Here is a 14,258-nt window from a genome sequence, read left to right on the forward strand (position 1 = left end):
TCTCTCCTTCAGTATTTAGTTACTAACAGTCTCCCAAATGGTAAAATAAAATTGAATTTATATCATCAAATGAAAGTGCAAGTTTGTACAGCCAAGCTCAGCAGCGGAAGTGAAGGGTGAAAGCTGATGGATGTCACCCGGAACAAGGACCTTCACGAAGGTGTCCTGCAGTGTCCTGGGTGCCAAACACAGTCAACATTCCATCATTTTTTTCATTGCTCTTAAACGAGCAAAACCAAATTCTTTTTTTTTTTTTTTAATTTAAAGAAATAGTAAATCTTTATTCCCTCGCACATAATTTGAGATCCGGTAAGGCAAAGATAAGTCCCACCATCACTGGGGACAGCAGCAATAAACAGACTTCAGAAATAGCCCTGAATTATCAGCAACATTCTCTCACGGTAATATAAGGAATGCATCTCATAAATCAAATCTGCAATGTTATCACATTGTTCTAATTTATTTGATTAGTTTCTCTGAAAAAACTTTATAAATACATTATTTAAGAGGACAGTAAATTATTTTCTTGCTCTAGAAAAAATAATTTTTTCACATTTTAAAACTTGAGTACGCTTTAGCAAAAAGATGCAAGAAGAATGGGACAGCGGGGTTTGCAGAATGTCCATGTACAAGTTGCATTTACAGGAACCTGGTAATCTGCCTCTACAAATAGAGCTCTTTGCAATAATATTTTAACAAACAGGCTTAATTTAAACACCTCTCCTATTGACTCTACTGTGGAACCAAGAGGTACTTATATTTTCAAGTATTATATTGTAAAAGGTAAAAATTTCTGTGTGAATTTTATATGTTAGCATTTAAAGACCAAAATATCTATGTGAAAAATCATGCCTACTCAGCCTATTTTTGATAGCCAAATGGTCTCATCTTTTAAAGAATGCAGAAAAATATTGATTTCCTAAGAAGGAGCACACTGGAAAAAGCCATTTTAAAGTACTGAAGAACAAGGAGCATTTTTTTTTTCTCTACTGGCGAAAATTATTAGAAAAGCTTTTCAGTCTGTTGTCTTTAGCTAGTTTTAATAAAATCTTTTCAAAATGATGGTCAAGAAATCTTTAGAAAACTGGAGGAAGGGAAGATGCTCCTTTGCAGCATGGAAGGAATTCCATTAACTGTAGAAATTCTTTTTAAATTTCTGCTTTGGTTCTTCAGAAGAAATGCTCATATAACTTCTATATTAGGAGACAAGAAAGAACAGATTAATATGACATTTACCTAAAGTCTTAAATACTACAGCAATATCTTATCATTATGTTCCTAAAACTTTACCATGCTTTTTATACACTGTCTTACATACGAACAGGCAATTTGATCAGGATCGCTGGTCTTCTAAGTGAATTCTAGCACTAATAGGAAAACACATGTCCTTTCTTTAACTTAGGCAATATATTATTTGCTTTTTCAAATTGTGTTAAGTCAATTGTACTTTGCTTTGAGATTAGAAACTTTACATTCATTTGTCTTGAATCCTCAGTACCTGATGCTTCAGGCTCCAGTCATATGTTGAAGCTGAAATAAATGATGGTTGATAAGTAGCCGTGAACAAAAACAACCCCTAACACCACCTACTAATGCAGACACTGGACTATGTTCCTAGAAAAGAGTGGGAATGAAATGACAGGTAAATCATTAAATCACCTTAAATCAAAAGGTATTTAAAACCTGGCAAATGAAACAAAGTCATCTGAACATTCCTTCCATCTCTGTGAATCTGTGACATGACAAAGTAGGAAGCTGTACCAGGAGTATTTCCATCAACACATAGGTAATCAGATTGTTCTCAAAGGCTTAATTTAACAGAATGTCAGGTGTTAATAGCTTTCATTTACAGTGGACCTTCTTCCTTTCACAATCTAAAAAAGCAGATCACTAAAGCAAAGTTACAGCCCAAGGTCAGTATCTTAGAGGAGGAGGAAAAGACTAGCTTCATTTGTATAAAGGTTCAAAACCGGCTTTTTCAACCAGTATATCTAAAAATATTTGTTGCAATCTAATACAAAACAATTTGACCACAAGTAATGCTTTACTGACTCATCTAAACATCCTGAATTTCCTGGCGTTGTTACGACAGTATAAAGAGATGCTGGTTAATATGTGAAAATGGGGTGCTGGGAGAGACAGAAGTTGATAGAATTCCAAGAGGTTTGAAAAGAGATGAAGCTGGATTATCCAATTTGTTCTGGAGCCTGATGAAATTGTGCTGTTGAGTCACTAGGAGCACTGAGTTGGCAATTTTTTATGTTGTTATTTCTCTGGGTCCTGTAAAGCTATTGTTCTTTTTGCACAATGACTTCAGCTTAACGTAAGTCCCAGAGGGTCTAAGAGAGTCAACAGCTGCAGTCACTCAACTAGGAATGGAAGGCCCCTGGGCTCAGTATACTCCTAGACTGGTCCTGTTACCTAAATTGTTATCTCATTACACGTATAAAGGACAATAATGTATTATCCCAGATTGCTGGGCCAAACAAGAGAAAAATCGTGGGAGAACATGCTGAAAGTGAAAGAAGTGACAGTGTTGGTTGCTCAGTCAGGTCCAACTTTTTGCAACCCTGTCGACTGCAGCCCGCCAGGCTCCTCTGTCCATAGGGTTCTCCAGACAAGAAAACAGGAGTGGGTAGCCATTCCCTTCTCCAGGGGATCTTCTCAACCCAGGGATTGAATCTGTGTCTCCTGCATTGCAGCGGGATTCTTTACCATCTGAGCCACCTGTTGGCAGTCTTCAAATATCTTTAGAACTGAGAAAGATGAAATAGAAACCAAACAAACCTCATCACCAGTGGACAGAACTTGGTTCACTGGCCACTCAGTTATGGTTAAGTTTTTGTCTTACTATAAAGCATGCTCTGACCAGCAGTGTCTCTGGGCAATGCATGTCGCTCTGTGAGGGGAGGCCCACAGATACCCACAGGTGCTGCAGACTGAATTTCTACACTGAGTGGGAGAATAAGAGGGGCCCTAGAAGTTGCCCAACACAACTCAAAATTCAATTTCTATGATCCATACAGTCTTTTCCATGAGGCGTATCTGGTCCCTTGAAGGACAAAGTGTGCCAAAGTCATACAGCACAAGGTTCACTCCCTCTTAAGTGTTAGTTGCTCAGTCATGTCTGACTTTGCGATTCCATGGACCATAGCACACCAGGCTCCTCTGTCCATGGATTCTCCAGGCAAGAATACTGGAGTGGGTTGCCATTCCCTTCTCCTTCCCTCTTCGATGTCACCTATTTCTGGAGTTTGAGGCAAGCTTACCTGCTGTCTGTTGTGTCTGAACACCATCTACCTGAGGCAGGGGTCCAAGTGTCCCTTCATCGTCAAAGGCCAAAATTGGATTCAAAGGAATATCTGGATTCTCACTGTTGGTGACATCTAGTCTGGATGGTTTAGATCCAATGGGTAAGTTTATAATTTCTTCAAAATTTTCATTCTGAACTGATATTCCATTTTCACTTGGTTGTTTTTCTAAACTGGGAGTACTAGGGAGTTTGAAAAATCAAAATTAAAGGAGTTAGTATTAAAACTGCAAAACATTTTTAGGACAACCCAAAACATTTATAAGAAACCAGAATGACATCATTTTTAATAAAAATGAGTTCCAACATATTTATACTTTATTTTTTAAAAATCTTTTTTTAAACTTAATAAAATGGAACAATTTATCAATTAGATCATTATCAATAATTCTACATACATTTAACAATTTCTACTGCAGGCATTTTACATCCCTTTGTCTGATAAAATAGCCCTTATTAGGATCTTTGCTTCAAGGATGGGGGGATTATAACTTGGGGGTGAGGGGGATAATTTGTACAAGCTGCCTAAGTACTGAGAGAGAGTCTGCATTCCAGACTGGCTACATGATTTCTGGTCCTATGTTTTTCTCATAATGCTGTTTTGTACACTGCCTGGCTATTCACATTCTTCCTGGCTATCTCTAGCTTCCTAAAACATGAACATAATTGTATAGGTTAATTGCTCTAGACCAATCTTCTTATCTTTGCCCCTTAACTCTGCCTCTGACCCTACCTCGATTCTTATCAATTCATACTCAGTAGCTTGGATTTTTGAGATACATTCAATTGGCCATGAAATCCTTAATTTTCTACCCGTAATTTCTTTTAGGTTTTTTGCTCCCTCTACACACTCCATAACCAAACCAGCAGCCCTTTTCAGCTTATATGTTCATTATTATGCTTTACAATGTGACAAAACAATGTCTGTGCATCAAACGGATGCTAGATTAATTTTACTGTTGATTTTATCTGACTGCGGCGGTAAACATATTTGCAAGCTTCATGATTTGTTCAGTGCTTATAAGAAAATGACCCTGTTTGACAAGAGTTAGTCTTCAAATCGAAAATGAGGCAAAAATTGTGAATGTTTTAACTTTTAATATACACTGATTATTAACTGAATGTTTAGCTATAGACAGGTCTATGGAAGAGATCAGAAAATCAGGTCTCTGTCAGTAATGCCAGCAACTTGAACTTTAGTAAGTTAGTCTTTTTTCCATCTCCTTCACAAATGGTGAAAATGAAGCTAATATATATCCACTCTTTCTACTGTCCCCCTCCCTCTCACTTTTTTTTTTTTTGAGGAATCTTTGCTTCTCTGCCCCTGTATTGAGGATATAGTTTATTTTCCTCAGTCAGTGAGATATATTGACTTTGTGGAACATATTCTAAAGCATTTCTGATATGGATATTTTGGTACATTATTTGTTAACTATTAAACCTCTTCTTTTAGGAGAAAAATACAGATGCCTGACCTAACTGTATCACAAGGCACTGCAGGGTACAGGGAAAATATTACTTGTAAGAGTGCTGTGGAAAAGAACGTAAAATTATTATACAGATTGCAGCTATGATGGTGTGGTGCTTTCCCACTGCTGTGCCGTGGAACTGAGACGAAGCTTGGCATCACAGTCTACGTGAGTGTGCCTGCATGCACACACACGGAATGCCTGCCATCCTGTTCTTTCCCAATACGAGTGGGCTTTCTGTAACCAGGGAGAGTTTCGGTTCTCATCCCACAGAGATTTTTTAAGTACAAGTTTTGGCAAAAGAAGAATATATCTTCAAAACTCTTGTTCCTTGACGGATGTCAACTCCGTTCACCTTCCAGGCCTGCGTGTGCTGACAAGCTATAATGGCACACCAACCCCAGGTTTGACTCAACGCTGACTTCATTTTCCTCTTCCACTACTACCCAACCCCTCCACCCAGTCTTTGTTAACAATTATACCATATGCTTTGGATGAACAATTATTAAATGTTCAGAGGACGCAGTGATATGCAAAACTATAAAACTGAAGTTCAAGTTTCTGAAGATATGTTTTGGGTTTTTATACAATGATTGGTCACTTGGTGATTTTACCACTGAAGAGAATCAGCTAATGTATAAGCTAATTTTATTCCCTGGAGAGAATTATCAGTGGCTTAAAAAACTTATTCCCTGTTATAATAATGGGGCACTCTCTGCAGTACTTTTTATAGGAGTTGGAAATGAATATTTTATTTGAAAATTAAACTAATTTAAAAATGAAATATTACTTAATATGTCTCAGATAATTTTGAAAATTTATTCTACATAATCAAAAGCTTATTGTTAAGGTATCTCTTCAGAAAATTGGTTTTTTTTGGAATTGTAAGTGGGCAAAATAAAAAATGTTTACTGTCCCAGAAAGATATACAAAGATACCCTATGACACTTTAGGATGACTTGTCTTTTCATTTTTGCCAATACTATAAAACGTGTGGTATGTGTTTTTAGATTAAGAATTTATATATATCAACCATTATGCCATATACCTTAAACTTACACAGTGCTATATGTCAATCACATCTCAATATAACTGGGAAGAAAAAAGATCTTAGATCTTAAGACATATTGTTCTATCAATTAAAAGAAAATTAATCTGAGGAGCTTGAATTCTCTTATGGTGTCTAAGGCTGGAATTAGAGACAGAACTTTTTTCATGTTTGAGACAGCACTCTTAAAATCCTGTCAATATAAACGCAAGGGAAGAGAAAGGCAATCTTCCCTCAACCCACACTTCTTAACTATTGTTAGCAAACATTTGTTTCCTCATAGGAAGTCCTACTGGTATAAGAAATACTGGCATCTAAATTACTTTTACTAAGGAACAAACCTGTGACTCATTATAATATTATACACAGTAAAAATACAGCTGTTATATATTATCAAAGTGTGTGAAGATGCTCCAGGATCATGCCATAGATATATAAAGGAAAGTAACAAATTATTCCCTGTAATTTGATTAAATGGCCACATAAAAACCTTACCATCATATTTAGCAGTTCAAGAAAAGACATTTTCCTTTTCTCTGATTACAAAATTACTACCTCTAACCAAAATAATGAACCTAAATATAATAAATCTGCATGTTAAAATTCTGAAATTCTGTCTGGCACCATCAGAAAATTCTGGTGGGATTTGGTGGAGAGAAGAGTTGGTGGTGGGGGGGTGCGGGGATGGTTAGACAAAACTGTCGTGCTTTGCTCTAATGTGCTAAGAAAAGCCCCAGTTGTCTAACTCACCTGTCCACAGTCACTTTTGATTGGTGAGAGGTAACCACATGGGTGCCGGCCTCTGGTTCCTCCGATCCTGGAAAGTTTGTCATATTTGGAAGTGTAGATACTGCTGGACAGAGCAAAGATGATGGGAAAAAGGGTTACTACTACTCTACTATCAAACCCAAAGCCCGGCAGCCAGAATGCTTGGATTTATGTCCTGGCTCTGCCACTTACCAGCTCGGTGACCTTGGGCCAGCCATAAATGCTCTGTGCCTTGGTTTCCTCATGGATAATAGTACCTACCTCATAGGCTACTGTGAGAAGTAAATGTACTTAGAACACTTGTACTTAGAGTACTTAGAACACTGCATGGCACATTGTAAGGGTGGAAACTAGGGCTGCTACTATTTTTGCCTGCACCCAATTGATTTTGGGGAAAATACCTAATACTGAAATCACAGCAATTGATGAAGACAGCAGTATGTTGACTTGGCCAAGCTGATGCTGAACAAATGATTACTGAAGGATTTGGAGCAAATAATCATGAAATACCCAACATGGTGAAAAGTGGTTTTACCCTATTTGGTAAAACTCAGTTTAGTTCTAGTCACACTTAAGAATGGTATGGATTTCATACATGGAAGGCCAGTGAATTGTACCTAACTATGCTACCTAGTCATTCAATGCTCCCTGCTGGAGTCTAGAGTAAGCCAACAGTATTGATAAGTGACTTTAAAATCTGGGCCAGGTTTATATAAAGTCTTATAAAACTTACATAGATCATAGATCATAGTTTCAGGGACCTTTGTGGCAGTTTATGGTTTCAGCTTGATGTCAGAGAATAAGTGAAATAATTCCAAAGAAGTGTTATTTCACAGCCTAGTACAAATTGAATAAAACGGCCAGATGTACAAAGAACTTAGTAACTGAAGCAAAGAAGAGATTGATAAAAGCTGTCAAAATTTACAAAGTTGGTAATATAGCTTCTGAGAAGACTTCTGATAGGTCTCCAAATTCACCTGCCACCCTAGCCTAGAATTCTCTTTGGAGCACGGGTAATACCATTTAGCCCTCAACCACATGAGACTGGGAGAAGAGGAACATGTGTTAGATAATCCTCAGGCCTCTTTCTAGCAGTATTAAATCAAACTGATTGTTGGTGATGATACACACAGGTATGAAGACTGTGAAGTTTCACCCTCCCGCTCACCATTGTTCGTTCCCGAAGTGACATAAAAAGAGTATCAAAAGAATTGATAGGGAAATAGCAGAAAGAAGAAAGATTGGGGGAAAAAAAAAAACAAACTAGCAGCTGTTTGTTTGGCTCTGCACAATCTACAGCATCAGCTCCTCAAATAATCCTGAGTTGGTACAATTTACACCCTAAAATGCGCATTCTGATCACTCACTGGGTGCCACACCTGCTTCAAGCCTGCATCTATTACAACATTCCTGGAGACAACCTGTTAAAAATACAGTGGGATTAACAGGCAACCATTAAGGCTGTTTTCCAAACATATAATTAGGGCATCTTTAAAAGGGCATGGGACTTCCCTGGTGGTCCAGTGACTGGGAGACTCCATGCTCCCAAGGTAGGGGGCCTGGGTTCAATTTCTGATCAGGGAACGAGATTTCATATGATGCAACTGGGAATTCACATACGGCAACTAAAGATCTTGCCAAATACAACTAAGATCTGGTGCAGCCAAACAAATATTTTAAAAGAGCATGAAAACACCATTAAGAAGGGGTCATGACCTAAAGGACCTAGGAAAGCCTCTACTGAAGTAAAACCAAATCCCTAAACCCCAAATTTCACATTTGAAAATCCCTAGAGTTTATAGAGACTGTTCTTTTCTGTAAATCATTTCATTTGTCTTTAAAAAAAAAAAAAAAAAAAAAAAAAACAGCAAAAGAAACTGAGGTATCTCTGGTCCTTTCTCTTCATATTGATATTGCAGATGATGAAAGAAGAAAACTGAATAATGTACTATTGACCAACCACCCTTCTGTAAAATCATGAAGTTTTATTTACATCAAATTTGATTTAAAATCACCAAGAAATTAATTATCTCTGGCCAAAGCCTATGGCACATGAACAATTTTCTAATGAAATTTCAAATTTTAACTGTCTTCTGAAGTCCCAACTTAAATAACATTTAAATCCTTTTCTGAGAACTGCTGTAAGTTCAGACAGTTTAATGTCCTTAATAGAAAATATAAATACAGGTTCCTTTAGCAGATGGTGACAGTATTAGTCCTATAGTCGTGTCCAACTCTTTGTGACCCTATGGGCTATCCATGGAATTCTCCAGGTAAGAATATTGGAGTGGGTTGCCATTTCCTTCTCCAGGGGATCCTTCTGACCCAGGGATCAAACCCGAGTCTCCAAATGGTATTTAATCATATATTCAAAGAAAATTAATTTTAATGTGTGTATATACTGGAGAAGGAAATGGCAACCCACTCCAGTATTTTGGCCTTGAAAATCCCATGACAGAGGAGCCTGGTGAGTTATAGGCCATGGGGTCACAAGAGTTGCACATGACTTAGCGACTAAACCATCCACCAGTATACATACCTATAAAGGCATATATATTAGATATGGACACACAAATATATATATAATAGAAGAAGTATATGATATAAAATGACTTAAGATATCAACTCCATTAGAATATAACCAAATGTGAAAAAATCTGATAGAAATGCTAGAGATTTTTAGATAAACGGAATTTATTTGTATTAGATGAGATACACCTAAGTTTCTGTGAGTGAATGAGTTTTGTTTATTTTAAAATCAATGCTTATCTTGACCTCTAGAGTCAATTCAAAAATTCTGCATTTGAATTGAGTTCACTGAAATACATACCTGTTCCTCCAGTGGGAGTTCCCTTGGTTATATCTCCATTTCTCTGATCAACAGTTTTCTAGCCAAGAAAAAAGAATTTTTAATGTTAAAATTATAAGTTAAAAAAAAAAAAAAACAACCATTAAGAATAGTTTAAAAAATGGCCATCTCAATACCTTATCTGAAGCTTCTGTTCTTCTGGTTCTTTTCATTATCTCCTCAAGTCGCTACAAGAAAGGAAGAATTGAGCAAACAGATCCGATAAAGGAAGAAAGCTAGCCTGGTGCATTTCACTGACTAAGCACATAGCAGGGCACCTAAACATGTCTATTATTTTAGGAAAATATTATCTTTGTCTTAATTGGAGTTATTAAAAAAAGTTAACTGTAAAGAACCTGCCTGCCAATGCAGGAGACGTAAGAGACACAGGTTCAATCCCTGAGTTGGGAAGATCCCCTAGAGGAGGAAATGGCAACCCACCCCAGTATTCTTGCCTCCAGAATCCTGTGGACAGAGGAACCTGAGGGCTACAGTCCATAGGGTCCGCAGAGTCAGACATAGCAACTTGGCACAGCACACACACAAAAATGTTGGAATTGGCTTAGGCCACGTGAATTGGAAGTAACTGTTTTTGGTGAGGACTGAAACACCAAGACTGATTTCTTTGGAGGAGAATATTAATACTGAGCTATTTTAGAGAACCTAGAATGGGCAAGACACGTTTGTTTTCTGAATGTGGTGAGCCAGTCTCTCCATCTTTAGCCTGCTTCATTCTAGGAAGAATCAGAGCAGTGAGCGTCCCAAATACCTTCTTCCTCTCCAGGCGCTCTTGCTCTTCTCTCTGGAAATGCTTCTCCCGCTCCTGCCGGACCCTCTCGGCTTCTTCCCGAACACGAGCTTCTTCTTCCTTCTGAAAATGAGAAGACGGCATCAGCTTCGTAGGGACAAGCTGGCTTTGCCCGCTGCCCCGAAATCCCGGGGCACAGGACGCAAGGACTAGGATGGCGCGCAGGAGACTCAGAGCGCTCCTCACCACACGCTAGACCCCTTGCTCTGCTCATCTGAGCTGCCCCTCGCTCCATCTTGAGCCAAGGCTGCGCCGCCGACCTGCTTCCCAGCCCGAGCAGGACCCCGCTACCTGTTTCCGGATGCGCTCCATCTCCTCCTGCTCGCGCCGGGCCCGCTCCTCCTCCTGCCGCCGCAGCTGCTCTTCCCGCTCCCGGGCTAGCTCGGCTTCCAGCTGGCGGGCCTCCTCCTCTCGGCGGCTTCTCTCTTCAGCTACCTTCTGGGCCAATTCTTCTCGCTTTTGTCTGGAAGAAAGACCAATCGAGACAAAAGAAAGTGAGGGGAGTTCCTTGGCGAGGCTGGAACTTGCAGTTATCTCAAGGACGGTTTGTTGGGAGGTCTGCCACAGTCTCCACTTGGATACATGTGAAGCCACTCTCTCCCCCCCACCTCATGTTGCCTCGTGGGAAACAGAAGCAAGAAGCAAAATGTAACCACTCATATTCTGAGGGCAGCTTGTTTTTTTGTTTTAAGGATCTGCAATATAACTATCTTTAAAGGCTCAGACTTGTTTAATCCAATAATGTTAACTTTTTAGTAAAGAATTTAACACTCCCCTCCCAGTTTCTGCAAATAAATAAAGGTTATAACGTTCTGCTGCAGGACAGGGGAAGATGGACCATGTAAGCTCCCTATTGGGACCAAGGGTAGGGCATGTCCAAGATGGCGGCCCAGCATACTTTCCTGAGAGGCAGTTCTGCCTATTTGAAGAACAACTATATTAACATTAGTCTCATTAGCTCCAGAAGGAGGCCAACTAAATAAAGTGCCCCTGGCATACTGTCTGGCAGGCAGTCATGGGGCACTTTATCTCCCAGCAGCTACCCTATGAGAGGAATTCTATCTGGAAAGAAGAAAAGATGAACTTTTATTACATAGCTTTAAAATAATAAGATAATGAGGAAACATGGAGATGAGTGAGATGTTAGATTAAAAAAAAAACTCAGACTGTACAACTGTACCTCTATGGTGGTTACAATCATGAAAATATGTGTGTCTGTATATAGGCATGTGTATACACCCACACACGGTTCAGAGACTGGAAGGGGTGAATCAAAATGTACACACTTACTGAAATCTGGTAGGATTATGGATGATTTTTTTTTTTCTTCAAACCCTTCTCCATCAATTTTGTTGTATTGTTGTTATAAAAAGAAAATGTGACTTAAAAAGTGGCTTAGTTATCAGAGGAACACCAGGTGAGAGTAATTCTGTAATAACTTACATAGATTCACCTTTAACACTACTACCACTTCTTCTGAAGATTTACTCCAAGGTGTCACGAGGGTGTCCCTGAGCAGTGTCACTCCGTTACCTTTCGAGTTCTTCCTTCTCCCTCTTCTCTCTCTCCTCCTTCTCTCTCTGCTCTCGGGCCAGCCGCCTCTTCTCAGCCAGCAGCCTTGTGGCCTCTTCTGGGTCGGTGGTGCCCGCAGAGGTCTTTGGAGAAGCACCGGCAGTCAGGGTGGGTGACGGGGCTGGTGTCGGGGCTGGGGTAGAGCCTGGGGCCGGAGCTGGGGCTGAGGCTGCCGCTGGAGCAGCTGTACAAACAGGTACAAGGAGAAAGCCAATTGGAAACAAAAGCCAAAGAACAAAACAAAAACTAGCATCCCCCAGACCCCAGGCCTAGAATTCATCATTAGAAAAGGGAATGTTTATTACGGAGCATTCTCAGGGTTTCACTGTATTCTATCTGTAACCTGGCAACAGGTAACAAAAAGCTTCATGTGTGAGTGAGACATCCGAAGCTGACACTGTCATTGAGTCTTATTTTTAGACAGTTAAATCAGTTAACAACACATATCGAACGTGTACTGAGTATAGAGCCTCGCGTTAGGTTCTATAGGAAGTTATAACCCTAACAAAAAAAGAAGATGAGAGCTCCCATTTGCCTTTCATTACATTAAAAAAAAAAATTCCTTCTCTTAAGTTACTATTTATCATTAGAGGACTAAAGCCTTTCTATGACCATGGCCAGTGTCCCTACTACAAGCCTAGGTTCAGGCTGGGAAGACAACCATCAAGAGATCCCTTAGGTCCACCCAGCACTGTCTCCAGGTCTGAGAAGGAATGAACCAGCATCCGTGCTCCTTAGGGCAGGTCTCCACTGCCAGTCCTAATGCGAACATGCAAGATTAGAGCAGTTCTCTGACCTTATCTGGATTCAGGGAAAGGACCTAGACTAGGGCTTGTGCACCAGGGAACCCTCCCAACCCCCAACCCCAGGCACCATGATGAGATGCACCTGACCTCTCCAGACCCTCCTTTCAAGATTTACATTTCTCCTGCTCCCACAAATTTTTTCTTTGCCTCAGGACATTTTTTGGCCTTTCTCTTCTCCCTTTTTACATGTAAACAGATACTGGACTCTCCCATTTCCTTAACAACATTATCATTTGTCTTGAGTCGTCTATTCTTTCTTTGCCCTCACCCTCTATCTTCAAATTAAGTTTTAAAGAGAAAACTTTTGAATGAAGACAGTTTTCAACAAGATGTACTGAATTTCTAGCTCCAGGTGATTTTTAAACTTCTAGACAGCATCTGGTTAGTCTGGCAGAGATGAGATCCACTGGGTCTCCTGGAAAAAGTTCTGACCTCTGTCAGTCACACAGGCTAATAAGCCAGTGGTCCTCAAACTACAGTACACGTAGGATGTGAAGTATAAGTGACGTGTTAGTCGCTCAGTCATGTCTGACTCTTTGTGACCCCATGGACTCTAGTCCACAAAGCTCCTCTGTCCATGAGGTTCTCCAGGCAAGAATACTGGAGTGGGTAGCCATTCCTTTCTCCAGGGGATCTTCCCGACCCAGGGATCGAACCTGGATCTCCCATATTGCGGGCAGATTCTTTACTGTCTGAGCTACCAGGGAAGCCCACACACAGGATAACTGTCACTGTTTTATCTGGCAATCCTGTACAGGAGTCAGACGACCTTAGTATCAGAGTCCATGGATCCACAACATATCCTGATTTAATAGGTCAGAGGTAGGGGCAGGGTTCTATAGTATGAAACATTATAGATATGGTTGGAAAATATTTCCATGAATTTTTTGAAAAGTCCTCCTTCTAAAAGGTAGAGACTAATCCCCTCCAGTTGAGTGTGAGTTGAAGCTAGTGACCTACTTCTAATGAACTGTGTGACAGAAATTGTGACTTCTGTGTATATGAGACTTCTGAGATTAGGCACGAAAGACACTGTGGGCTTCTTGTGTTTCCCCCAGGTCTCTCAGCTGGGGAAAGCCAACAGAGCAAGCAGACAGACTGTGTGGACATCAAATAACCCTATGGCGAGGTCCATGTGTCAGGAAACGACGGCCACCTGCCGACAGCCCTGTCTGTGAGTCATCCTCTAACAACTCAGCTAAACTGCTCTCAAATTCCTTTCCCAAGACTGCATGATATAGTAACTGTCTGTTGTCATAAACTACAAAGTTTTGGGATACTTTGTTACACAGCAATAAATGATTCTGATGCAGATGCTCTGAATACCACATTTTGACAAATTATTGGACTCAGCCGATGAAAGAAATCCTAAACCATACCTGAAACAAATACGCTGTGGCTCTAACAATAGGCTGTTGGATGATTCCCTCTTTATATGTAAGAAAATTATACTTAAGAAAAGGTCCCCAAATTAGTCTTAGAGTAAAATTTCCAAGTGCCCAAAAAGGGAGCAAAGAAGGGAGGGAAGGAAGAAAGGAAGAGAGGGAAGGAGGAAGGGCTAAGTAAAAGCAGTGCAGGAGAGAACGAAGGGTGCAGGCAGCCCCCACGGCACAACAGTCAGTGGGCTCC

At 40.0% G+C, this 14,258-nt stretch overlaps 1 protein-coding gene across 6 annotated transcripts in view; it reads right to left on the reverse strand.

The window, feature by feature from the left end:
* Positions 1-240: 240 nt before the first annotated feature.
* MAP7 (microtubule associated protein 7) overlaps positions 241-14,258 on the reverse strand; it is a 178,553-nt gene continuing 164,535 nt past the window's right edge. For 4 of the 6 annotated variants that reach the window (XM_055535725.1, XM_055535724.1, XM_055535720.1 and 1 more), the window contains 8 exons: positions 11,785-12,007; positions 10,543-10,714; positions 10,213-10,314; positions 9,581-9,631; positions 9,426-9,483; positions 6,578-6,680; positions 3,270-3,493; positions 1,496-2,756 (listed from right to left, as the gene is read on the reverse strand). In XM_055535725.1, coding sequence (XP_055391700.1) covers positions 2,665-2,756; positions 3,270-3,493; positions 6,578-6,680; positions 9,426-9,483; positions 9,581-9,631; positions 10,213-10,314; positions 10,543-10,714; positions 11,785-12,007 — 1,025 coding nt within the window. In that variant the 3' untranslated portion in view covers positions 1,496-2,664. Of the gene's footprint in view, positions 1,194-1,495; positions 2,757-3,269; positions 3,494-6,577; positions 6,681-9,425; positions 9,484-9,580; positions 9,632-10,212; positions 10,315-10,542; positions 10,715-11,784; positions 12,008-14,258 lie in introns of those variants that run through there. The other 2 variants (XM_055535723.1, XM_055535722.1) reach the window with 2 other exon arrangements.

The sequence above is a fragment of the Bubalus kerabau genome, chromosome 9, assembly GCF_029407905.1.
Source record: "Bubalus kerabau isolate K-KA32 ecotype Philippines breed swamp buffalo chromosome 9, PCC_UOA_SB_1v2, whole genome shotgun sequence".
In the NCBI taxonomy this organism is placed as follows: Eukaryota; Metazoa; Chordata; class Mammalia; order Artiodactyla; family Bovidae; genus Bubalus; species Bubalus kerabau.